General features: G+C 27.5%; 1 protein-coding gene across 1 annotated transcript in view; it reads right to left on the bottom strand.

Moving 5' to 3' along the window:
* Positions 1 to 914: 914 nt before the first annotated feature.
* The window catches only part of Rop (Syntaxin-binding protein Rop), a 27490-nt gene continuing 924 nt past the window's right edge, over positions 915 to 27480 (bottom strand). Inside the window, exons 3-15 of the mRNA XM_043040101.3 lie at positions 24674 to 24750; positions 22708 to 22783; positions 21160 to 21263; positions 20147 to 20292; positions 18158 to 18242; positions 16577 to 16821; positions 13557 to 13767; positions 10781 to 10919; positions 9320 to 9429; positions 8310 to 8411; positions 6842 to 6933; positions 5470 to 5624; positions 915 to 2738 (exon numbers count right to left, since the gene is read on the bottom strand). Coding sequence (XP_042896035.1) covers positions 2677 to 2738; positions 5470 to 5624; positions 6842 to 6933; positions 8310 to 8411; positions 9320 to 9429; positions 10781 to 10919; positions 13557 to 13767; positions 16577 to 16821; positions 18158 to 18242; positions 20147 to 20292; positions 21160 to 21263; positions 22708 to 22783; positions 24674 to 24750 — 1604 coding nt within the window. The 3' untranslated portion in view covers positions 915 to 2676. The remainder of the gene's footprint in view (positions 2739 to 5469; positions 5625 to 6841; positions 6934 to 8309; positions 8412 to 9319; positions 9430 to 10780; positions 10920 to 13556; positions 13768 to 16576; positions 16822 to 18157; positions 18243 to 20146; positions 20293 to 21159; positions 21264 to 22707; positions 22784 to 24673; positions 24751 to 27480) is intronic.

Genomic DNA, 27480 nt, shown 5'->3' with positions numbered 1-27480 from the left:
TACATTTATAAATGAATGACATAATAGTTCCACTTTTTATTTACTATGTTTGTGGCAAAAAGCAACCACCGTTTCGGGTTTATAACAACAATTATAAACATGACAAAAACTCAAACAAAGTTTGCAATTATTGCATGCCTAGCATTAATTATACAATTAAAGTTGAGTTCTAAATAAAACTACATGACCTGAAGCATTAACAGCGCAATGAAAATTGCGTGTTGCCATGCAAAGAAAAATTTAAATTAATCTAATTAATACAAGTTAAACCACTAACTATTTTTTTTCTTAAAACAAAATAGGCAGCTAATATCACATTGTTTAAAATCTAGAAAAATGATTAAACTAGAATTAATTTGACACTAATAGTTAGCACTGAAAATGTGAAATGAATGTTAAAGTGCAGTATTTTTAAGGTATGATCAAGCATTTTTAAATTACTAATTTAAATCCCTGCAAATACATTTAGTTTAGGTACAAACTAAACAAACTTCTATTTAATGTGTACTTATTTTTTTGCTTGGATTCATTCGGTTTAATTTTTAGAATGAATCCTTTTGCAGATATCTTAAAGGGTGTTCAATTAGCTAAACTAGAATTTGCTTCATTACGTGAATAACTTAAGAATCTGACTCATTTTCTTCAAAGAAAATGGAGTTGTTTACTATCTAGCTCAATTTAAGTCTTACTTTAAGACTTTACAACATCAAACTAACTTCAACTCATTTGTAATAGTATTGAAGCTGTTTTAACGTTAAAGAAACTATTGCAGGGATGCCAATCTACTGCAGTGTTTTTCGGCAGTAACAGGACTATTTTCAATTTTTTTTTAATAGGAAGATTTTTTTGCAGCCACAGGCCTAGAGTTCCATAGTTTTTGCAGTAACAAATATATTTTTCCATTATTTTATTAATTTATTTTTTTTTGTAGTGAGAGAAATAATTTTTAGTAGTACTTACAATTGTACTATTAAACTGTGAGATACGACACAGCTATAGTTTCCTAAATAAAAATAAGTTTAAAAAAATAATCAGATTAATAATATTATCGAAAACATTGTTTAGAACTTAATTGCGGGACAAATGAAACATTTCACGCAGACAGAAAAATAAAGAAATGGCTAAAAATTTAAAAAACAATAATAACTCACAAATAAAAAACATACAAAAAAAAATTCATGAAACTGAACTTTCCAGTAGTTTTCAAGCCTTTTTCAAACTCAAATTTATTTGTGAGAATTAAAATTTATAAAATGTGGCATCCCTGCTACTCTGTTATATCAACTCTAATGAATAATCTTTAAACCACTGAGCATGTAAATACAATTATTCAACAGACCCAAATACATTTTTAGATACTAGACAAATTCTAGACATTTTTCACAGTAATTTTGAAAGTAATTATTTTCATGATTCAGTAAAATACAACATTAACTTATTTGCATCATAAGCACACATATGCGAACTCACGTATTTCGCTCCTTCGTGGGATGCAAAGGGGTTAAGCACCACTTTAAAAAGAGATCGAATCAGTTACACAAGGGTTATATTAACCCATTTGCATCTTAAGCACATATATGCGAACTCATGGTTTTCGCTCTCCCGTGTAACGCAAATAGGTTAAGCACCACAATAGAAAAAAAATAAATAATTTTCACAAAAAGCTTTTTAAAATTAACTATACAGGGTTCCCACTTTTTTATCAAAGCAAAAATTAAGGTTTTTTAAGGACTTTTTTATAAAAATAATGAACCTTAAAATAGTAGTTTTTGTTTATCCCTCAAATAACAGTCCCATTTATTTTTCTAAAAAAAAATTTATATTGTAGTTACTGATATAATTGTACGATCTTCCTCTCTCCCACACCCATTTTTTTTTTCTTGCAGAATTTCTCATTTTAGGAGAAAGGATGAATATTTTTTTTTAACATTATTAGAACTAGAAAAGATAGGCCTTTTTCCCCTTGAATGTAGTCCCCCTCACACACATCCCTTATTGTCTCTTAAAAGGCTCTACCATCTGTGCAAAGTCTCAATCTTAAGTTAAAGAAAGACAGACTTTTTGTTTCAAAATATATTTGTAAGATCAAATTGTTTAAATCAACTATAAGTTAAGGACTTTTAAAGATCTCAAACTAAAATTAAGTATTTTAAGGGCCCTTATTTTCCAAAATAAAAATTCAGCAGTTTTTAAGGACTTTTAAGAACCGTGGGAACCCTGATATTTAAAGCACAATTTTCGTGTAAAGGAAATATAAGGAATCTATGAAAAAGTGTTTTCAGTTTAATCGAAATCTATTTTACAAAACATGTTATAAATTACTATATATTTCTTGACTATTATAAATGCATTGATTACATATCCCAACAGTCAGAGTGGAAAAAGTAGTGTGCTGCACTAACAATCTATCAGTGGCTAATTATCACATTACTCAAGTTGCCAGCTGTTAAAAAATTTGCCCCCAAAAGCTTAAAAAGCTACCGAAGTAAAAACATCCTTTATGTGGGTGTAAATATGTACACAAGTATGAAGGACATACATATGTGCATATGTTACGTAGATAATTTGATAGGATAGAAACAAAGGAATGAGAATGACTAGCTGAATACTGTACATAAAACTGGTCTAGAAGAAACATGCATATATGAATAGGATGTTTTAAAAACACACCAAAGTTTAGCTTGTGAGATCACGTAGATCGCTGAGGAATCCCTCTGGGGTAAGAAGGTGATCACTTCCTGAAATAAAAAAATCTCTTCAATAACGAAAATAACCATTGATAAATTACAGTAAAGCACCGTTTACACATTTTTTTTTATTTATATGCCTTTTTCATTTGTACATTGTTTCATTGCATTCCCAGTTTATTCCAAATATGCAATTTTAAAAATATAGTGAAACCTATAGTAAAGACCATCTCTACTTACGACCACTTTCGGGAGGCACAGAATTTTTTCCATAGACATTGACGATCTCTTAGAGAAATCTACCATCTCATGTTGCAGTCAGAGAGCACTAAAGACGATACTACCAATGATTTATTTTTAGAGTTCAAAGTTAAATTAGAAAAAGAAAGTTATTTTAGAAAAACTAAGCATCTTAAACAAAAAAACCCTCTTCTTATCTTCTAAAGCTAACTAATTTTTATGATATAAAATTGAATGCAAATTTAAACAAAAATATAATTGTTTATTTATTTAAAATAGTTTTATAATTCATAATTGGTAAATCTGCTTTTGCGCATAATTACATCAGTATTTATAATGTTTATTACCGCTCAATTTCATTCACCCATCTGGTTTTCATGATGCCAACACAAGTCGCATTTCCTCACTGAGAAAATGACAAAAACTAAAATTTAAAATCATTTGTGAAAAGTCCTGTACCTTCTATAACATTTTGAAGTCAATGGAGGTAACCTCTAAGAATGACATACCTTCACTAACGATCATTTTACTGCAGAACAGAGAGTGGTCGCTCCAGATAGGTTTCACTGTAGTTTGTAATTTAGATGACGGAAAATGCATTAATTCTGCTATACATCATTTTTGCCCATTTTATTTAAGTACATAAACATTTGGCCTGGATTCAAGAAAGTCTAAGTGAGGTTTTAAAAAGGAATTTTTATTTTAAATTAAAGCTGAATGATGACCATAAAAAAGTTAAGAAAGGATGGTCATTTCAGGGTCACTAAGACTGATAGTCAATAGCCTCTATTGACTTCTATATCAATATTATGTGCCAAATAAACAAGGCTATTGTGAATATAGCAAAATAATATGAATAAAGCACAAATAAAGAATAGAAATGGAAAAAAAAACTGATAAAAATTTTCCAGTCAATAAAAATGCTGTGATTTATTCATTTCTTTTTGCTTATACATTAGCACAAAGTATGCCTTATCCTTGCATACTTTGCTGTAAGATATACAATGCTGTCGTTTGTCTATAGTGGAGGAGTGTGTTACCAACAATGTCAACCTTCATCTATGAAAAGGCAACCAAACATAGAATCTAGTTAATATGTTTAAAACACAAGCTAATTGGAATTGAACAATTGTAGTGGTAGACACGTTACAGTACTCACCCACCAGAATTTTATCTGTGATAGAATTTGGTGAACGGATATCACTAGTTGATTCACTGCTGTTTTTGTGAGAATTCTGGAGAGCTGTATTAAGATCACCTGATTTTTTAGCGTTGATGTGAGAGTTGTATTAAGTTCATGGTCGCTCAACTGTATACAGGCTAGCGCCGTGTGTGATCGAGACTGAGTAGCAACGGTACAAGGAGTAGGTAAATGTCGCAGTCACAAGTATCAAGTCATTGTGGGCCATCTATCAAAGTAGGCATAGTCAAATCGAAGTGGGCATTTCTGTCAAGGTAGGGGTGGTTAGATCAGTTCCGAAAGTAACTAATCTGATGCTAGGCTATTGACAATGTAAACCATTATCTATCTAAAGGCACCTCCAGATAGAATTGAGTTAACATGTCTTTATACGAGTGAATCAGAAATGAATAATTGTAGTGGTAGACACGCTACAATAGAAAGAACATTCTTTTCCACTAAGTCTTAAGTCACCTTTTATTATGGAAACAAGAAATAGCACATTTAAGAGGGGCTTCTTACTCCCTCATTTCCCATTCTCTCGCCGACCCGAGTCCAAATCTATCTTAAATATTGACCCAACACCCCTATTTGAAATAGCTAAATCTCTAGATCATAGTCCCCACCACTGCTACAAGTGAATAGGGCTATTCCCATAGATAATAGTAGAAGTTATGCTTATAAAATTATTATTTTTTAATGAATTTCTATTCATTTGCAAACATGTCTTTTCATTTATTTTCCTATTATATTCTATTTATATTAGTCTGTTGAAAAATCTATAAGCAATGGTTGACTATTTAGTTTTAAAATCGGCTTAATACACTTTTAAAAATTATTAGGAATAGAAAAATATTTGTTACTGGTTCTTTTTAGGCAAGAAAGGATCCATTTTAGCCTAATGGGGAAAATAAATTTCTTTAGTTATTTAATAACTAAATATATGATAGGAATGACTTTTGTATCATTTTATTATTGATGCCATGTCAATAGATAAATTAGTAAATTGTGTTCATATAATACTCCTAAGGAAAACATGGAGAAAGTAGAAAATTTTTCTGACAGCAGAACAGGACCTTTAAGCTTTTAAATTATGAAAAAGTTTTTGAATTAGAATGAATGTTAAGTTTGATGGCATAAGAATCAGGTATGAGTATCCTATGCCAAATTCAAGGTAAAAAAAAAAAAAAAAAAATTCACCCAATACTCCGCTAGAATGATAAAATTAAATAGTATTAAAAAATATATTTTACTATATAGTACTAGAATTATATAGCACCAAACACTATATTTTACTATATAGTACTAGAACAATATAGTACTAAAAACTATATTGTCTTAAATCAAATGCTAGACACTTACCTATAATTACTTCCCAGTTTTTGTATTCTTTTGTTACTTCATAAGCAGCTCTGAGCTCTGAATAACAGCAACCTCCAACAATAAATACAATCATACGAGGTAAATTTTTTATATTTGGTGCATTTTTATCTTTGTGCCAGTGTCCATATCTTACACTGAAAAAAAATATTTATAAGTTAATGCAGTACTTTTCTCTATGTTTATTGATTAAAAAAATAATTCAGTTTACAACACATTTTTAAAAAATGGAATCTTCTTAGATTCAGTGAAAATTATATCTTTGTGCAAGCGTCCAAACCTTACACGGAAAGAAATATTATAAGTTAAGCAGTATTTTTTTGCATGTTAATTAATTAAAGAAACAATTAGTTCAATTTGCAACTCACTTTTCGAAAATGAGAAATAAAAGAAATAATCAACAAAAAATGTAACTTTTCAAGATTTGGTGAAATTATATCTTTTGATAGTATCTAAGCCTTAAACTGAGAGAAATGTTTATAATTAAGATTTATAAATTCTCAAACTACAGGGGAATAAATTGGTATACATCAATTAATTCAAAAATAAGTAATTTCAGAATACAATACGTTTTGTGTGCATTTGTTGTGTGTGCCTAGCGATTTCTCCTGATGTCTGACGTCTGCTCTTTCTAGCCTGTAGGACTATATACTGGTCATCCGCTGCCGTGGTTGCGCGAGGACGAATCCGATGAACTTCAGTTCCTGTTCTCTGATATGTGTTTCAAGCTCGCGAAACAATGCTGTGTGAGATCCTGAACTCCACAGCCACACTTCGATCTTCATCTTCCCAATAATTCAACCTCCCGTAACTCATCCAGATGTCGTCTTCTACGTTATTGGATAAGCATATCACATTGTGACAACAAATTCACTTCGTTTAAACTGTTATATACTGTGCAATACCATTCACAAAAAAACTGAGTTTGTTTTACTTGCCAGTTTGTTTTACTTCCTTACAAAACGTCCCCCCCCCTCTGAAACGTCATAGTGCATGCATGCAATTTTTTCACTTTACCTTACAGTGATTGGTCTTCTTAATGACCTTTCCTTACTTTGGAACTGTTTTGTTGTTATGCTAGTTTTTCCATTTTGTCCTCAATTGTTGCACACCAGCGTATTTATGTTAAATTAATAAATTTAAAAACTTTAATTTTAATTTAAAAAATAAGTAAGTTTATGTTATTCCACCAACAGTGACAATTAAGTCATTTTTTAAAATAGCATAAAATATAAAACTTTCTTTTATGCGAGAATAAGATTAATATGAAAGAGTTTAAACAGATTGTTTCATTGCAAAACAGTAAAGAATTGATGCATTCTGTCATTTATAAAAAAATGCCCAAAATGTATACCTTGTAGGTGTTGGCCGTCCATAATTGCTCTGTGCAACACGGCCTGCTAAAAATGGGAAGTGTTTGGCATCTAATTTATCGTCAATAGCATCCTGCAATTAAAGGAAAAAATAATATTTGATAAAAATGTAAAACATACAAAAAAATAACAAAGGGAAACAATATTTACATTTCTCTAGAGACTGGCATAAAATTTATAAATGAAAAGATACATAATCAAATAATATTAACTAGGCTTCATGTGGGTTGAAGAAAAAAATCCCAACAACGTTTTACAAAAAAAATAAAAAATAAATCAGGAAATTTTTTAGCTTAGAATACATACAACAGATTACTTTTTAAAAGCAAACTTTAAAAAAAAAAAAAAAAAAAAAGCATAATTTACTTAAAACTAAGCATAATAAAAGCAAATTTTACGGCAAGCAAATAATAAAATATACTATTTTTAATTTCAGAAATGCTTAACAGTTTCCAGTATAATTTAACCAATACTTAACAACTCATAATACATTCAAATCAATAAATAAATTTTTTTTAATGTTTCATTATAAAGTAATCAATATAAATTAGTTAATATTTGTGATTGAGCTTAATACTTTCTTAACCTTTTCACATGGGCTCGAAAAGAAGACATCGAGGTCTTTTGAGGGGCTCTTTTTGCCACTGGGGAAAGGAAGTATGAAATGGAACCGCACTTAAGAGTTTGTAACCAAAGAGAATGAATGTATTTATAATAAAAACAGCAGTAATAGTTATTTATCGTAAAAAGTATATTTATGTATTTAGATCTTGTACAAATATTGTACATTTAGATTACTTATACATGCATGTAAGCATTTCATTCAAAAAAATTTAATTATTCTCTGATGCTTAAATTATTTTTAAGTATTAAACAGAGTTCAATTTATTACACTTACCATAAAAATCAATTATTATAAATGATTTAAATATAAAATCAGTGTTAAATGTAAAATATAACACACTATTTAAAATAGCCATGCCATTTTTTATGGGATATCAAAAATGAAAATTGAACAAGATAACATATTGGGAAGCTGCTAAACTCCTAGCAAGATGCCTTTTTTCTGCAAATGAGGAAATTTCAATTTTTTATATAAATTATGTTTAAGGAAACTAAACATGAGAACTATTTTAATTACATTTCTATTTAAACTAGTTTTTAAATAAATTATGCCAGGCTTTTCAAACAGTGTAAGTCAACCTAAAAAGTTATATAGAAATGATGAACCACGTATAAGGACTTAATCGTTTAATTTTTCCCAAGAAGAATATTTAATAATAATAAACTCATTGTAGCAAAAGTTGGAAACACTAAGAAATCATTAACAATTAGCAGTAAAACATAAAAATCATTAGTAGTTTAAGAAAGTGTTAAAAAAAAAGAAAGAAAAAAAAATGATTAGAATATTAATTTAAGAATATACTAAAAAAACTACAACTAACATACTTCCATAACATCCTTGATTACTGGCGTCCACCTGGACATTTGGTAAGTTTGTTCAGTAATTCTTTCTTTTCTTGGTACTTGATAAGGCTTCTTTCTGCCACCCTAAAACAATGTGAAAATCAGATAATTTAATATTAAGAATAAGATTCAGTTCTGAAAATTCATAAATTAGCATAGTTATCAATTCCTACTAAAAATTCACATGTACTAACATAAATAAGTTGAAGGTATAAAAGAGATACAGAATTGAACTGCTACTTATTTTAGCCAAAAAGCTCACCAGTGAAATTATTAAATTACAGCAGATAAAAAAAATGAGTTTGAAGGTTTTAAAGCTGAAACTATTCGCTATGTTCTAAATATATGAATATTGTGTTAATATATATTCGTGAGTTACAAGCTTAAAAATAACAATAAAGGACACAAAGGAATAAAATTTTAATGCTAGTTTTTTGAATAAATTTGTAAAGATTAACTATAAAAGATTCTACTGAAGATTTATTTTGGTACTGGTCAAATTTTTATATTGTTTATAAGGAAAACAAATACATTCACTTATTCTACACAGGTGAATATATTAATTTTCTATTAAAAACAACAGGTACAGATTTGAAGAGTACCAAAAGAAAAAAACAAACTCTTTGCTATAATTCTGCATAGTTCTGTAAGAAGAGAATAAATCATGTCATAAAATTTTTGTGAATTCAAAGAACTTAAGTTACCATTTACCAGAAAACTGTTATGATTCTACAAATGATCAGAATAGGAAACAAATTGCAATATCCATTGAGGAAAAAAGAAAAAGAAAGAACTATACGCCATAAAGTCATGTTGTGAGAAAAACAGAAAGTAAATAGAAAATAACAGCACAACATAACAATTAAACAAGCTATCTATGAATGACAGTAAAAAATATTGAACAATTTAGAAATAAGTAGAAAAATGAGAAAAATCAAACCTTATAACTATGCATCACAAATGTGATATTAAATATAAGTTCAAATACTTACATCAGTTACTATGTTTACACCTAGCATAGCCATATTGGTTATCATTGCTTTTTCTGAAGGTGGGATCTGGGCATGCTGTATTAGTTTAGCAAGATTTTCTTCAGTTATGCCTACACAAACAAATATAAGATTTAAAAACACCTAATACAATGAAATATTTCAAAAAAGTTTAAACAGGATGTTTGTTAAAAAAATATCTGACCATAAGTTATATTGGCAATATAAAAAAAAGCTTGGGGAGTAGCATTTATGGACTACCAGTATACCCTAATGATGTTCAATTTTTTCATTGCACACTAGGGTATACTATATAAATTTCATACATAATTTTTAACCAGTGATATTTCAGTAACAAAAGCGCACATTGTTTCACAAAATACATCAGGACATACCTTATATCCCAGTGTACAAGTTGACTTTCTATTTTGATTGAAAATTTCTGGTATGATGGGTGTATAAGTTGACCACTGTTGATAAGTCAATGGTTATTCTAATAGACGACTTGTGTACCAAATGGTACTAGACACAAGACATTATGTTCATTCAAATGTTATAGTAAAATCTTTTAAACAGTGAGGAATTTCGAATCCTTTAGATCAGCTGAAGACTATTTTGAATGGGACTCAGCAGATAAGGGTGAAGTAGAATCTATTGCATAGTGGGATCTGTATGACGACACTGTTAGCATTCTTGTATCTGACACATATGACATTCTGGAATCTTTAGATTTGTAGCTTTGTGTATGTTCTAAGAGTCTTCACCGTGTTACATTTTTTGAAATATTTTTGAATAAATCAACTTTCTTAATTTGTTATTTTTTCTAAATGTGATTTAAAGAATCATTTCTAAAAAAACCCTTTTATATTTAAAGAAAATATGAGAGAAAATGAAAAATTAATAGTATACAACATATTGAAAGTAGTTTTTGAAAAAGGTGAATTGAATATTCATATCTTTCTCTTATTTAAAATACACTGATATTTCAAATAAATGAATAACAAACATTATTATCAGTTGTTTATAAGTCAACCTTCCGTTTTTTGAACAATTTTGGGCTTTGAAAGTAGACTTATACACCGGGATATACGGTAATCTTTTTTTCCCCATGATTTTCAAAATTAGTTACAAATACTGCCAACAGATTCCAACTAAACTTAATGTTAAATCAAGTTTGAAAACTGCGTCTTGTTGTCATAGGCTGTGATCTAACCAGTGATATTCCACGAAAACAAAGTGCACATTATTTCACAAAATACTTCAGGACATAACCTCTTTATATATTTAAAATGGCAATTTTTTTTAAATCTAGGCTTCAAAATGTTGTATGGACTCAAATACTGCTATTTCAGTTTCTACATCCTATCTAATCTGGTGGCAACTTTTGTAAATAATATAATGCAACAGTACAATGTATTCTTTTATGGGATGGGAAGGAAATTATGAAATAAATAAGAAGCATACCATTTTTGGATAATATGTATAAAAGAATTATCCGTATCTTATCAAACGTGCTGACTGCTCCATCAAGCAAAATAGGAACAATATTTCTCATAGGATCTTTAATTTTTTCACCTTCAGCATCTGTTCCCATTGCTAAGTCCTAGGTAGTTTAAAAAAAAAGTGAGAAGAAATAGATAAAACCATATTTTAAAATAAAATTCAATACAATAAATTTGAAAGAAAAATAGGAAATAAACATGCAGTCAAAAAATTAAAAAATATCAATAGGCAGTTAATTTTCACTTTTATTCAATGCAAGTAGAAGATGATATTTTCTACATTTTTATTTTTTTATTAATATCAGTTCAACAATATCATTCAAATATTATATAAGTATTTAGAGGGCGATTTCTACATTTTTGTTGACAAGGTTTTGTCTAACATATGATTTTAAAAATTGTTAAGGTGAAAAAAATGGTAAAAAAAATCAAGCTTTCTTGCAATAGATGATTGCAGGCCAGGATGCTCATGGAGGTTTAAGCTCCAAAATTTAGTGACTAATAGCATGATTGTGGCAATGTGTACAGCATTGTGCACAAGCTACCTTTACTTTTCAGACAAGCTAGTACCCTATAAATTGGAAGCTGGGGTTGCCATCACTGGGGATTAAACCCCAGTCCTTTGCTATGACTGCACAGTGTCTTTAACTACTGAGCCCTTGTGGCTAAGCAATTTCTTGAAATAAAATAATTTCTTCAGAAAAACTTTAGTGGTAAGAGTGACAGGTGGAAAACATTTCAGGTTGCAATCAACTCAGTTTTCTAACCAAAATCTAGAATGAACAATTATTCTAAATTTAGAAATTTATTATTAAACACTTAAACAATTAGGACTGAGCAAAATAAAATGAAAAAATTTATTACCCAGATCTTATTTTATAATAGGGCTATAGATCTAACAATATATAGTCATTTAAGTCAAACAATGAAAAATTTTTTTAAAATTTAATCACAAATTTTGAGAGATATATTACTTATCCAGATTGCTTCAATGCTATATTTGAAACAATGAGTGTTTTTTTTTGGGGGGGGGATCTCTAATTATTTCATACTTGCAAAATATATAATTACCAGAAAAATTTTCAAAATCATTATAAAAAATTATTACTCTCACACCCATCATGATTACTTTCACAATACCCATGAGTTATATTTTGCTTTGCCATCTTTTATAAATTAATAAAAATAAATTAAATGAAAAAAAAATCAATAAAGTAATATATAATAAAAAATACTTGTATTAATACTACTATATTTATTTCTAAATGCATTTTGACTATCTTAGATCCACTGTAGCAAAATTGGCAGATGTGTTTATGATCTGGATGTCACAAATATAAAAAGCAAATTAAGTATTATAAGTGGTAAGCAATTAAGTAGGATCACTAGTTGAACCTGCATTCACTTTAAGTCTGCAAGCACTCTTAGATCTTATAATGAGATTTTATCCAAAATATTTTGTATTTTCATTAGTGGTATGATGGCATAGTAGGAACATGGGTGCCACTCTAAAAAAAATTCAAGACTGAATTTATTTTTTGACCAATTAATATATAGTGTTCTTAACTAGAATTTACAGAAACTTGTAGCTCTCTGACTTCAAAACTTCTCTTTTCCTCAGAATAACTTACATATAATAAAAATGACTTGATTACTTTTTCTATTAAATATATATATATATATATATATATATATTCTTCTTCATTTTTTTTAGTTTATTTTTCACAGGAAACAAAACTAACATCTATTGTTGTATATTTTTTACTAATCACAGAATAATACTTTACTAACTTTCTCTTGGAACTATTTATATCTTTATTTTTCCCTCCATCAGTAATGTTTAATGTTCTAGCTCTATAAATTTCATTTTTAAAAAATAATCTTAAAGTAATTTTTACTAGCATTTCAAAATACCAAGAAATTTTTTTTTTTTTTAGTTCAGTCAATCCCATTCCTTAAATGGATTGTGACATCAGTACTTAATCATTTCACTAGGATTCTGAATAACAACAATGTTTTCATGAAAAAGTAATTTTAATTGACTATTTTTAACAGTGTTCTTACTAAACTTCAGAAAGAAAAAAAAATTCCCCGACTTTTCCAGATATACGAAGTAAATTGCAATGAAAATTAAGTCCATATTTTATCTATACAATGCAATTTGTTTTAACAGAGAATTTTGATTTCGTTTTATATTTGCAACACCAAATATTAGATTTCGCAAAAAAAAGATAAATAAAAAATAAATCATTGAATGAGGATAGGAACATGTCAGTTTGACTAAAATGAGAAATTTTAACAATAAATAATTGTAATGAATGTTAGAATTATTTAACTCCAACTGATTACTATCATAGACGATTCAAAGGCTGGTTATTTTCCAGGCAAGATGTAGGAATTTTCCAGGTTTTTGCAAAAATTAAAAATTTTCGTGATTTTTGGTGTTAAAATAAAATTCCCCGACAATCCCAGGTTTTCCTTGTTCTCCCTGATCCATGGGAGCCCTGATTTAACAGAAAATATTTAAGAAAAAAAAATGCAGAAATTTAATTTTTAGAAAAATTAATTAAAAAAAAATTAGGCAGAGAGATATAAATTAAGAGACAGTATTCAGTCCACTAAATTTTCCCGGAGATTGATTTTAGTCCCCAGGACTGAAGAGTGGCACCCATGTAGGAATAAGTAAAGTAAAGATAACAATTTTACATTATATATAGTATATAAATTAAGAGCATTACCTGTTCGACTTTGCACAATTTGTCAACATTTCCTTGATAGCATTTCATACAGTCTTCCGCCAAGTGCAGATAAACAGAATATTTGCTCAGTTCTTTCTGATATTGCGGCATTTTCTTAATCATAACTGACAAATCTTTAAAGCTGGCTTTATCAGCAGAAGCCGACATTCGTTTACTTTCAATAAATGTTTTGAGTTGTTTCGTAACACTCCTGTTGAATATCCAAAAGTAAAAATGAGTACAATTTAAAATTATATATACATACATTTAAGGATGACAGTCGTACGAGCAGGACAAACAGGCACAGGACTTAAAAATATCAAAATAATTTCATTTAACCAACATAATTAGAGAACAAATATCCAAGTGACACACAAATTGAAGTGCTCCCCGATAAAAATTAGGGAAAATCTTGTAAAATAAACTCGAAATATGTTTCGTCTTAGGGAATAAAGGAAATCTGAACAATTACAATTGGTATGTTAAATAGATCGAGGGAAAAAGTCTTTCTCACAGTTCAAGTAAAGGGAGAAATCAAAAATGTTAAATAACGCATAACTTGAAGCCAAAAATAGATTAAAAGACAGGATGTGAATATCAAAGTGTGAGAAAAAGCTTTTAGTTTAAAATAATGAATTAAGAAAAAGATTTGGATAAAGGAATAACATAAAAAGATTAGTTGAAGCTTTTTATGTTACATATATATATTTATGGTAAAATTTTTGTGGAGAAACTCCACTACAAAAATTATTGCTTGAGAGAGGTGGTTGACCAAAGAATTGTCAACATTTAATTAACTGTCCTTATAGATATTTATAAACTAAAAAAATATAATATATAAAAAAATAACATATTTACAAACTAAATATATTTATAAACTATAAAATGGATATAACAAAATTTTATCAAGCAACAATTTTAAAATTTTACCAGCTTTATATAAGGTTTTCACATCTTTGAAGTCTGGACTTATTATTTTTAACTTTATCACAGTAATAAATATAAAGAAAAGGTTTTAATCTGTCCTATTAATTCATTGATACAATGAAAAATTTAAATATTTGCACAGAAATACATCAAAACTGATGTCTAAAAACAGCATTTAAAGCATATAATTAGGTTCCCTAAGCCCTCAAGAAAAAAAAAAATAAATAAAATAAAGCTTATTATCTTTTTGAAGCAAAGAATTTTTCTGTTAGAAAATTTTTACTTAATTCAATCTTAACTTTTTAGACTGATTCACATTTTTTTTAAAAAAATATAAGCAGGTACCACAAAATTATAAGTTGATGCATGTTCACTTAAAGAAATGCTTATTAGCATAAAAAGATTACTATTTTCAGAATAACTGTTGTATAAAAATAAATACAGCCTTTATAGTAATCAAGCCTACTCTATTTAGTATTTTTTTATATAGTCAACATATACAACAATTAACTCGAATTTTCTGATATAAATATACATCTAGAAATGTTTTTTTAGAAAATCCAAATTTAACTTTAGGTCTTAATTATATAGGTTGAACAAAAACTACCTTAACTTAAGCTACAATAACATTGAATATCCATAAGAAAGATAATTTTTGTTGCTTGCAAATTAACTTGCTTTTACTTCATGAAAAAAAAAACTTTTCCTAAGAAACAAACTTTTTGATTTTATCTATAAGCAATTTACTTAAAACCAATGAGATCCTTAGTTAAATAAGAATCAACACATTTTATTCTTTCTTCTTTTTCTAGTTGAATGGTGAAAATAAAAATCTCAGATGAACTACGAAGTTTTTCCTTAGGTATGTTGGAGTGTTTCTATATAGATTTGGAGTACTGTTTAAATTTTTTCATATGTGAATAACATTAAAGCTGCATAATTAATATTTATTACTGAGATATGTACAACAGTACCAGCAAAAGGATACAACCATAATTTTATTTCATTAAAATTAGAAACATAATTTTGCTCCACCCTATCTTTATATATTAAAGTAGTGATAAACACAATTAACAGAGACGAAAATTATAAATATAGAAATAAAAAGTAAGAGAAAAATTTAGATATTAGATTGCAATAAAGTTGAATGAATAAGACAATTTTTTTTAACTTAGCAAGCTGATGCACATTCAAAATTTTAATACCATTATTATTAAACAAAAGTAAAAAGTACAGATTTAGAAAAAAGTTACTTTGGTAATTCATGATATTTCCCTTCCCTATTTATAAGCAAATACAGTAGAACCCTGATTATCCAACACCCACAAGACCAGGAGTATGCCTGAATCAGCGAATAAACAAGAGCTTTTTTTACAAAATTTTATAAGCATATCAACATTAAATTCAGTATATCAATATTATTACTTAAGACATTTAGTAACTACAATAAAGATTAATAAAAACCATTTCGTTTCTTTTACTTTTCTACCATAAAGAATGATACAATATCAGGAAACAAAAATCATTGATAAATTTTCATACTCAGCTTAATTGTTGTTTTGCAGCACTTAAACATTGGAATCATTGTCACACCAGTAAGTGGATTGAGCTGAATTGAATGCATGGGCAATGTAGGGGCCCAATTTTTAAGAAGGATGGAATTAAACTGCACACTCACAACGGATCTCTAAATTTCAAATAAGAAATTTTTTTTTTAAATGAGCTAAATAATTTTATCTTCTTTGTTTTTGTTTTTAACATTAAGGAATTTAGATCGACACTACTTCACGAATTTTCTTAAATTTCTCTGCAATATTAAGGGGAATTTTGTCGAGAAATTTAACTATTGAGTATTAATAATAAACTTACCATCACCCACAATGATTGAAAGTGCAGTTTAAAGGCACAAATCAAGAAAAGAAATAGTAATTGAATAACATGGGCTGTATCTATAATGAAATATGCGTCAAGACGATTTCAAGAGCATTGAAATGACTGTCAGATACCCGAAGGGTAGGATAATTAGGCATTGGATAATCAGGGATTTTACCGAATTAACAAAATGCAAGTTGAAAAAATGTAGCTTCACATACGTTGATACTATAGCAATATGTTGATGTCTCAATTCTACCCAAAGTTCATCATTTTCATCTAGTAAGACTTCTTTTTCTTTAACATTAACATCAGGACCAGTTGATGTTTCAAATTTGTAAACATCATTGTGAATAGGGAGAAGATCATATGACATAGCTTGAAAAGTCAATTCATGTAATAGAGGTGAAACACAATCAAAGCCTCTATCTAATATTAAAAGTTGAGATCTCATTTTTTCTGGACCCTGCAATATAAGATAGAAATTTATTAGTTGAACTATAACAGGTTCACTATCAATGTTTCTCACATAATGAAGCATATATCTCATTCCTCATAATCATTTATTTATATATACAAAATCCTTTCATTTTGTTTAATTTCACCTATAATTGCTCAAACATTAATAAAAGGCAATTTAAACACAATGGAAAATAACTTATGAGAACAAAAGTAAATCACAAAAGTGTAACATATTTTTGGGCAAGTCTCAACAGATTTTTTTAAATTCTGAAAAATGCAATTTATCTGTTACGGAAAATACTAATTATTTATAATAGCATTGCATGAAAGACTAATTTTCAGGAATTTTATGATTTTAACAAAATAACTTTACTAAAAAAAACTTAAAATTGAAATATTTGCTTTATATTTTAATCAATCCATTTTTTACTATTATTATGTGCCATTTAAAAATCATTTTGGGCTATTAAACATTCATTTTGAAATTAAAAATATTTGGTTTATAATGAAAAAATTATTTAATTTTGCTATTCAAACAGAAGGTAGAATTTTCGTTTATTATTACATTTTATCATTGGTAGTTTTCCATGGTTCTAAATCTCTAGTTAATTGAGTATTTTGATCATAATTTAATTAATTATAGACATCAGTAAGTATGATATATGTTAATTATGGTTATTGATATGTTTAAATTTTGAATTTATTATTCAAATACCAGGAGAAAAGTAACCTCTGTATTGTGCTCGATTTGTTTTTAAATAAACACAGGATTTCATTACTTTGTTTCCTTTTTAAGTTAAAAGAATTAACTTTTTAATTTTTTTTTTAAAGTTTGAAAACATTTTTTGTGCAATTAATGATTTTTAAAACAGTGAAGGAACTGAGAAAATAAAAGATTTCTTTTTGTCAATATTAATCATACAAATAATGATTCAAATGAATAGAGAAATAAATATCAATTATTGTAAAAATTGACTAAAATATGCTGCACAAATAGTATTAATCATGCATTGAGTGAAGATGAAATTTATCAAATAGGAAAATTTAAATCAAATGTAAATTAAATCAATGTTAGAAAATTATTACAGTTTGAATTAGAATGACAATGAACATTCTTTAGATATAAAGCTTTAATTCTTTAAAATCATATACTTAGTCACATTTAGACCTGCAATCATTGTAAAATAATTTCCCCAAGTTATTACTTAGATTATACACATTGAAATAGTCTGAATTTGTATTACTTTGTTTAGATTTTTATGTGACTTTATAAAATTCATTAATGTTGAAATGATAAATCAACAGTTTTTATATGAAAAAAAAAAAAGCAATTCACATACTTCTCCCATGGTTGGTTCATCAGCTTTATAAGCATCTAGCTTTTGTTGAATCAGTTGTGCAAGCTCAACATTTCTATCAAAATCACTAAAATAGGAATTAGTTACTTTATTTTTAAGAACCAATGAACATACTTAAGGATAAAAATCTCTTGCAATTATATTAGAGTAAGCAACGGTGATATCAGATAGAAATCCAATTTACAAAAAAAAAAAAAAAAAAAAAAAAAAAAAAAAAAAAAACACTTTTAACAGACTTTTTTAAAATTATTAACAAAAACTTTTTTTAACAATATTTTATATATAAAAAAAAATTCAATGAATGCACTTCTATTGATTCTTAAACATTTCTATACCCCATAAAAATACCAATGCAAGCTTAAATATATAAATTTTGTCAGTCAAATTTTTAGTAAAATCCGATCCTTAAAATGTTGGCAAAAAATAATAGCATAGTAATTTAGGGCAGTTTTGACTGAAAAACAGGGGTTAAATTATTTAGTGTTTTTCAATTCTCAAAATCATTTTGCTTTATAAAATGAAGATCCCACAAAAACAAATTTAGTAAACTAAAGAAACAAAGAAAATTAAAAAAAAAAAGAGAAAAAAGAATTATATAAGGATTTGCTACAGTTTATGCTATTTGACATGGATCATACAGTAAATGATTCAAGATAGCGGAACAGGATGATTCTTCTTCTCATTGGCACAACAGCCCAGGATGGGCCCTGGCCTTCTCAACAAGCCTATGCCAAGACATTCTTCCCTTAGCCAAGGTTCTCCAGTTTATTATCTTTAAAACTTGTAGGTCCGTTTCAAGGCAGTCTAAAAATCTTAGGTCGTCCTCTTTTTCCTGTCCCTGTTGGCCTGGCACTGAAAACTTTTTTGGTTGTCCTGCTATCCTCCATTCTCACAATGTGGCCTGCCCATTTAATCCTTTGAATTTAGATAAATTTAATGACATCAGGTTCTTTATATGCTTTGTAAAGTTCCATGTTTGATACCAGGTACCGTTTTTACTTATTCCATCAAAAATGCTTCGCAGTATTTTTCTCTCAAATCTAGTTATCATATTTTCATCTCCATGGGTCATAGTCCAGGTCTCAAATGCGTATGTAAGCACTGATCGTATAAGACATTTATGGAGTAACTTTTGTTTTTCTTTTTATTAGGCTTGACTTAAGATATTTTCTTAGACCATAAAAACACTTATTGGCTATCGTGATTCTCGTGTGTATTTTTTGTGTAGTGTCGTTTTTGTTGTTAATCTTAGACCCCAAATAGGTAAAGCTATCAATGGCTTCGAATCTGTATGGTCTAATTTCAAACTGTGTTTCTTCATAGCCAGCTTTTGTACAGAGCATATATTTACTTTTTTTCCATTAATTCTTAATCCCATCTTAATGGCTTCTTCTCCAGACATAAAATGGATTGTGATAGCGCTGTCTGCGTTTTAGCGATAATATCTAAATCATCAGCAAAAGCCAATATTTGAACTGATTTGTTGAAGATATTTCCTCGGGTGTTGATGCTTGAGTCCCTTACTATTTTTTCTAATGCTAGATTAAAGAGGAGACATGCCAAGGCATCTGTCGTACACCATTTTTAATTTCTATTGGATGGGAAAGACTATTCTGTATCTTGAAGTGGAACAAGATTGGCTTTTAAAAAATAAGGTGAAATTTTGAAATAGTAGTTGCTGACAGTTGAAGAGAAAAAGTTTTGAGTTGCATAGAATGAGATTGTCATTGAAATTTTGAATAAAAGTTTTATCAAAATAAATTGTATTGTTCATCTATCAAATTAAATATTTTTTAAAAATATTTTAGCATAAATTATTCATTTCTAACATAATAAATTAGAAATTGCTAAGACAGAAAGATTATGACACCAGTTACATTGGTGTCAGGAGTGAGAAAAGAATTTAAGTTCAGAAACTTTAATGTAATAAAAGATATATTACACTGATAGAAGCTTTAAAATTGTACTTACAATCTGTATCTTAAATTGGGATACTCTCCAAGCGTAGCACAAACTGTTGCGATCTGTTCAGCAATACGCTCTAAATTTACTGAGTGAGACGCTTTTGCTGGATTATAATAGAGAGCAAATGTTTCAGGGAGGTCGAGAGAGAAAACCTAAATAATATATAAAAAATAGTTAATAATGAATATCAACTTCAATATTTTAAGATTAATTTTTAGCCACTGTAGTTGATGGGCTACTTTAATTTATAATATCAAAGTAAAGAGATCTAATCAAAGCACTTGAAAATACTCACAAAACCTGAATATTTAGAGATTTTTATAATGAACATTAGTAGAGCTGTGGTGGCTCAAGTGATAGAGAGTTCACCTTCCATTGAGGTGAGCCGGGTTTCAATTCCAGCGATGGCGGGTCATTACAAATTCCGCACCTGGCTTGCACCGACCACACAAAATGTTACAGATTATGGGTAAGAGCCCCCTTGTGGTCAGACTAACTGTGGGAGGCTTTCGTGGTTCTCCTTGCGGGGTAGTTCCACCAAAAAGTTCTTCACGAAGGCAAATATCTCCTAATACTTGATCCAGCAGTTCCCTTGTCTTCTGTATTGGGTTCAAAATTACAAGGCAGCGGAGTTGAACCTTGGTAGTTTTAGACCCAAAATTGGGACGGCTGTTCAATGACAGTTATAAAATTAAATAAACATTAGTAGTCATAAACCTGAAATTGGGTCGGCTGTTCAATGACTGTTACAAAAAAATGTACAATATATATATACGAATGATTAACAACCATATTTTAAAACATTAATGCTGCTAAAATCACTTTGCTTTCTAATATGTACTTAAGGGTGATAAACCTTATTTACAAAAAAATAAATAACAAATCTTAAGATTCGGTAAACGTTGTGAATTTTTCTAACAATATATAACTCATAATTTTTATTTATAAACAGTTAGCTATAAAGAGTTCAATACAACTATATCAAAAATACTTATTTTGAAAAATAAAAACCATAGTACCTGAGATTCGTACGGCAAGAATGCGATGTTGATCTCCTTCAACGTTTTTATGTATTTTGCAGCAGGAGACTTACACAGCTCATTGAATAATTCTTCACCACAGGCTAGTAAACAATTTAAGAATATTAGAAATACTGGACTTTTATTCCAGTAACACATCAACTTTCAAGACATTTTGAAAGATTATAAAAAACTTTTTTAACAAACTATATTTCTAGTACAATGTTTTCAGACTAATGCTACTGCATACCAAAATTAAAGCAATAAATTATCAGAAAACCATTAGTTTATGGTGTATTTACTATTAGATAATCTTCCTTTATCTATTACTGTACTATTAACATAAATATAAGCGAAAATTTATTAGTTTTATTACTTATTTCCAGAACTAATGTAATGTAAAATAACTAATCTGTAAAAAATGGCTTGAACTAATAAACTGGCTTATGTAAACATGAAGAAATATTTCTTAATATTTCCTCATGTTTAAATAAGTCAATTTCTTTTTTTTAAAATTCAAAACCATTTTGAATATGAATGTAAATTAAGTTCTCTAGCAACTATTGAACTTAATAATATAGCATTTCAAAAGTAATTCATAGTCAATACATTTAAAAAATATAGTTGTTGTTAACTACATTTGTAATAAATTAGTTTCAGTTGTACTCATGGTATCAGAAACCCTCCTAATCAGCTGTAACAATCTGCAGATTATTACAGCATCTGCAGATTATTTTTCATCTTAGTTTTCTTCTGTTAACTTGTTTCTAATAAAAATTAAAAAGCTGAATTGAGATAAGACTGTTAAGAAAAAAAAATAAAAAAATAAATAAATAAAATAAAATTCTGCTACCTATTTACAGACTTAATTGTATAGGAATTTATGCCATTCATTTATTATAATTTATAAAATTATTTAAGCAACATAAAACAATATGGGGATCTTATATTTGCAAAGTTTGCTACAGGTGTGTTAGATAAAGCTTAATTTTTATAATATTAAACTCTGCCTGATTACTTTTGAAGTTGCAGACAAATTCAGATGCATACCTGCCAACTTTTACGCATTTGGCGTAACATTTTATTTTTATATTTAAAGTGGTAGTAAATATATATTTTCTTTACTTTTATAAACTTAATTTTAAAATGATTTTGATCACCACTATTCTTAAAATAATTAAGCATATATATTAATATGTGTTACTACCACGGTCGTCAGCTTAAGCTTTTTCAAATACAACATATTTTTTTTTTTGCTTAACATTGAAATTTTAATTCCATTTCAATACCACTGTGAAAAATCATGATGGAAGGGATTAAAAGTTGGCAGGTATGCAGATGTATAAAGATAGTGCTGCAGATTCTCTCCATAAATTCTGAAATGGGGTTGTAGTAACAAAAATAACGTAATCTTACTGACCACAACTTATTTACTTACTAATTTTCATATTTGCAAAAATATGTTAATAAAAAAATTAAAAAATATAAGACAAAAAATAATTAACACACACATGAAATAATATAGCTTTTAAAATAAATCAGACTTACCTTCTGTAAAAAAGACATGGGCATAACGGTACATATTGCGATTAAGTGGAAAGTCTCTTATTAGCAGACTGACAGACTGAAAAAAAAATTACTAGATATTAATTTGAGCATGAATTAGAAATAATACAGCATAATGCAAAGTTTTAAAGGGTGACAGCGGAAATCATTTCAATAATGTAAAATAATGTCAAACTGGTTACAGTACAAAATTCATTTATTGCTGTAATTTGAAGCTATTAATGTGTGTCTTAATGTACTAACTTGTGTCACAAACACTTTTGAAAAGAAAAAATAAAATTAAGCAGAGACACTACTTGAAATATTTTTTCTTGTCAATGTTATAAAAATCATAACAATCATTAGAAGTTCTGAACTTTTAAATTTTAATAGTGCTATAGCTGTGCAGACGAGTGTTTAATTTGAACCTAGACTACATTTTCAATCAGATTAACCATAGACAGTTATAATGTCATGAGATGGAGTTTAGTGTCAAATAAAGAATCATTCATGAAGGTTAATTAATTCAAAAACTTGCATAAAGAGTTCATTTGGCTTTTAGAAGAAAAAAAAAATTGATTAAAGCAGCAAAAATATCGCACATATATAAAAATATATGAAACAAAATTTAGGAATCAGTTATACTCATTAAATATGGGAGTAACAATAAAGGCTAGAGTTTTATGACACAGAGTGATTATAATTTATTAATAAAAAAGGAGAAAAAGAAAAACCCATAAGAAAATATATATATATATATATATATATATATATATATATATATATATATATATATATATATATATATATATATATATATATATATATACATACATAATACAGTGAAACCTGTCAAGGGCGACCACTTTCTGTTTCACAGTAAAATAGCAGTTAATGAAAGTTGGTTGTTCTTAAGGGTTATGTCCATTAACTTCAAAATCTTATCGAAAGTACATGATTTATCGCAAATGATTGTAATTTTACGTATTTTCTTTTCCTTGGTGAGGAAATGCCACCTGATCCCTACAAATATAATTATGCGCAAAAATAAACTTACCAATTTTGAGAGGATAGAACTATTTTAAATAAATAAACAATAAAGTTTTTTCTTTAATTAATTTGTTTGCAATAATTTTATATCATAAAAATTAGTTAGCTTTAAAAAATGAGAAGAGATTTGTTAGTTTGAGATGCTCAGTTTTTTTCTAAATTAAATTTCAACTCTAAAATTGAATCACTGAAATTGTCTTAAGTGTACTGTGAATGTAGATCTCTTTCAGAGATCGTCAAAAAAAGCTCTCTGAATATAAGCCTCACTCAAATGTTTTGAACATATTTTAATCTACATATTTGTTTTGTCAATATTTTTCCACGCTTCCTTATTTGTCCTTTCTGACATTTTGGTTTGGAGGTTTGCAGGTACAGTTCCTATATATACACTTTCATACATATAGGACTATATATAGTTCCTACATATATTCACATTTTATATATATAGGACTTTTAAATTTCTGGATCTCTTTTTATTAAAACTGGAATCCAATTTAAAATATGAATTCCTTACTTCTTTAATGTGCACAATCATAATTATTCTATCTATTGGTAGATGAAAACACAAATTTCAAAACAAGAAAAGAGTTATATTTTCGAGCTATCAAGGCTTTTAATTAGGACTGATCAATCTCCTGTGTCAAGGAAAGGAAACAATATAATTTAAAACTCAGAATTATTTTAATTTTGTCCTTCAGCTATTAAAGAAGAGAAAGACATTTTTTAGATTTAAGTTTGGTTATAATTGTGCTTACATAAATCTGCTGGCAAGGTATTTTTTTTTTACTAGAATATCTCCCGTATTTGACAGGCTATAAGGATATCACTGAGGACAAGTTATAAAACTATAATTTTATAAAAAATTGACAGAAATAATTTATAGGAAAATTTAATAAAAATAAAAGTTATCAATTATTACCTTATCAGTCGGTGTGATTAGATATACAGCCTCCATATTTGGTAAAGGTTCGCGAGCTCTTTCAATGTCTTCAACAACTATAAATATTAGAAGTAACACAATTTTAAAAGTACATATTGAAATAAAACTACACTGGGATCACGTATCAATAAAGTCTTATTACAGATAAGAAAAATGCTAAGTTATAAACATTGTACAGGGTGTGTAGTCAAATTTCAACAAAAAATAAGCACATTTCAAGCACTCAAAAATTATTTTTAAGCACTTTAAAAAAATATAATTAGGATATGCACACTAATAAAAAGTTTTTCTTATTATTGTTGAAAGTTTATATATACATTAACAAAATGCAAAATAATTTTCAAAGACTTAACATGATCGGGATAAAATAACTAGTTCCCAACAAAGAACTTTTTTTTGTTGACTATATTAGCCACCATAAAAACAATTTATATACAAATTTAAAATATTGAGCGGCACATTCTATTTTTCAAATTAATAATTACTTAATTTAATCATGTAAAAAAATTAAACTAAAAAAATTAATTTTACTATTATTTAAAAAGGTTATCAAGTGTATTTTTTAGATTTAAATTAAAGTTATTTATAAAAGCATATTCAAAAAAATATTAACAAGATTAATATTATTGATCCTATAGAATTTATAAAAATATTTAAAGAATAAAACAAACTTTAACAAATTCATATTACAAATATAATTAGTGAATGGCCACTAATAAATTTTTTTTTCAAAATTTATTACTGGTTCAGTCCTTTTATGATATGATTGAAATAATTTTTAAACGTGAATACAATGAGTTAAAGCTCAACGTATTTGTCAGAAATAAATTATTATATGGTTTATGAAGCCTTTGAAAAGCAATTTTAAAGGCCTTAAAAAAACAAAAATAAGTATCTTTAAACACTTTTTAAAAACACCAAGCACCCTATTATAATATGATAATAATCCAATATAAAATCAACAATTAACTGACTACTCTCATGGCTTGCTTAGGTTTCTTAACAAAACTTTCAATGTCTTTTTTTTTAAACATTTTTTACATTGATGGGATTAAAGGAAAGGAAACTAAGTAATCTTTGAGTGTCTCAGGAATTATATTTTAGAATTATGTACAGAAAAAGCTTTACTGCGAATGTTGCGAAGTGTTAAATCAGGGCTCTAAACTAAGAATGAACTGTTGACTGAGACTTCTAAAATTTGATTCCGACCATCATAAAATAATTATCTATAGTCCCCTGGACCAGCAAGCAATGTAAATGGATAGTATACAATTTTGGGTTCATGTTTCAGGATCTGTTTTTGTCACAAAAGGGTTTATTTCATCATAATTGTGATATTAAAAATTTTTGGTATTATATGCTTTTTTTTTATTTAAATTAACTTTATTAACTTTTTATTTAAAAAAAAATTTAATAAATAGAGGCATAGAAATAGACAAGATATTAAATTTTCTTAATTTGTACCCTTAAGTTAAGTACAATGTGGCATTAAATTCTAATAAAGTGTCAACTCTATATTAACTGTAAAATTTTTGATTTGTTAAGAGATTTTTTTGTGTGACATTTCTTCTATATTTTATGTTGACAAAAAAAATCCAATCTTTTAGTGACCTAGAAATTATGCAATAAAACTCTATTATCGCAAAAACAGACTTTTTAATGGAAAAAAGGTTTAAAGGCTTCTGTAATCAGAGGCAGATTTAGCAATGGTTTTTATCGGCTGTAGCCCAAGGCTCTAATTAATTAAAGACCTTTGAATGACCAAAAATATATTAATAAAAAAAAAAAAAACACTTTAAGTCAAATTTAAACATAATTAGTAAAAATATTTTCAAAAAAATCAATAAATGACACATTAAAAAAAAGGCTAGAGAGAGAACTCGACTGATTGAATTCAAATTACAGTGGACAGATTTGCATTAGAAAATCAATATTTTCTAGACATCAATTTCATGAAATCAATATATTCTAGACATCATTAAATTAATTATTTTAAAACTTCTGCCTATAACACAGAAGTACCAATTATTGGAGAAATAATTCATGCTTATAAAGTAAAGGTGTGTGTTAAATATCTAAATCCAATATGAAAATAAAAGATTTGTTTCCTTGCAAAAAAAAAAAAAAAAAAAATGAATATTAAGAACTCATATTGAAAATAATTGAGATATTTCTTGTAGATAACTTTTGATTAATTTACTTTCTGGAAATGTAATGGTAAAAGTTTCTAAATATATATAAAGAAATTATGTTTTCTTTTTAACAATTCTTCCACTTATTAATAAAAAACAAATGCTGCACTTTGTTAATTGCTTTTACAAAATATAATAAACATTTTAGAATCTTCCGTTCTTTTCTAGTTTAGTTAACAGAATTTAGATAACAAAAAAGATTGATGCTGATTGGTGGTAAACAGATTCTTAAATAATTTTTTCAACAAATAACTATAAATAAATATTTATAATCATACAAGTTCATCTATATAATCTGATTCTATATTTTTATCGCTTTGGATAGATCAAAATATTTTTAATATAAATTGTAGAAAAATGGTTAGAAATACTAAAATAAAATTAGTTAATTAGCAGAAATAGTCAAAATTTCTCACAACTGTCAGAACTCTTCAGAGTTGCATTTATAAACAAATAAAAGTATACTTAAATTAAATAGAAATATGATGGACAGAAATACCTATTCAAAAGAACTGAAACAGCTGTCTATATTAGTCAATGTATTTTAGAATTGTCAAAGTAAACTTTTGTCCTTGAATAAATATATACTAACAA

The sequence above is a fragment of the Parasteatoda tepidariorum genome, chromosome 1 (genome assembly GCF_982258835.1).
Source record: "Parasteatoda tepidariorum strain Cologne lab strain chromosome 1, Ptep-v5.0, whole genome shotgun sequence".
Lineage (NCBI taxonomy): Eukaryota > Metazoa > Arthropoda > Arachnida > Araneae > Theridiidae > Parasteatoda > Parasteatoda tepidariorum.
The sequence above is the reverse complement of the archived record's forward strand: the minus strand, read 5'-3'. Positions and strand labels throughout refer to the sequence as shown.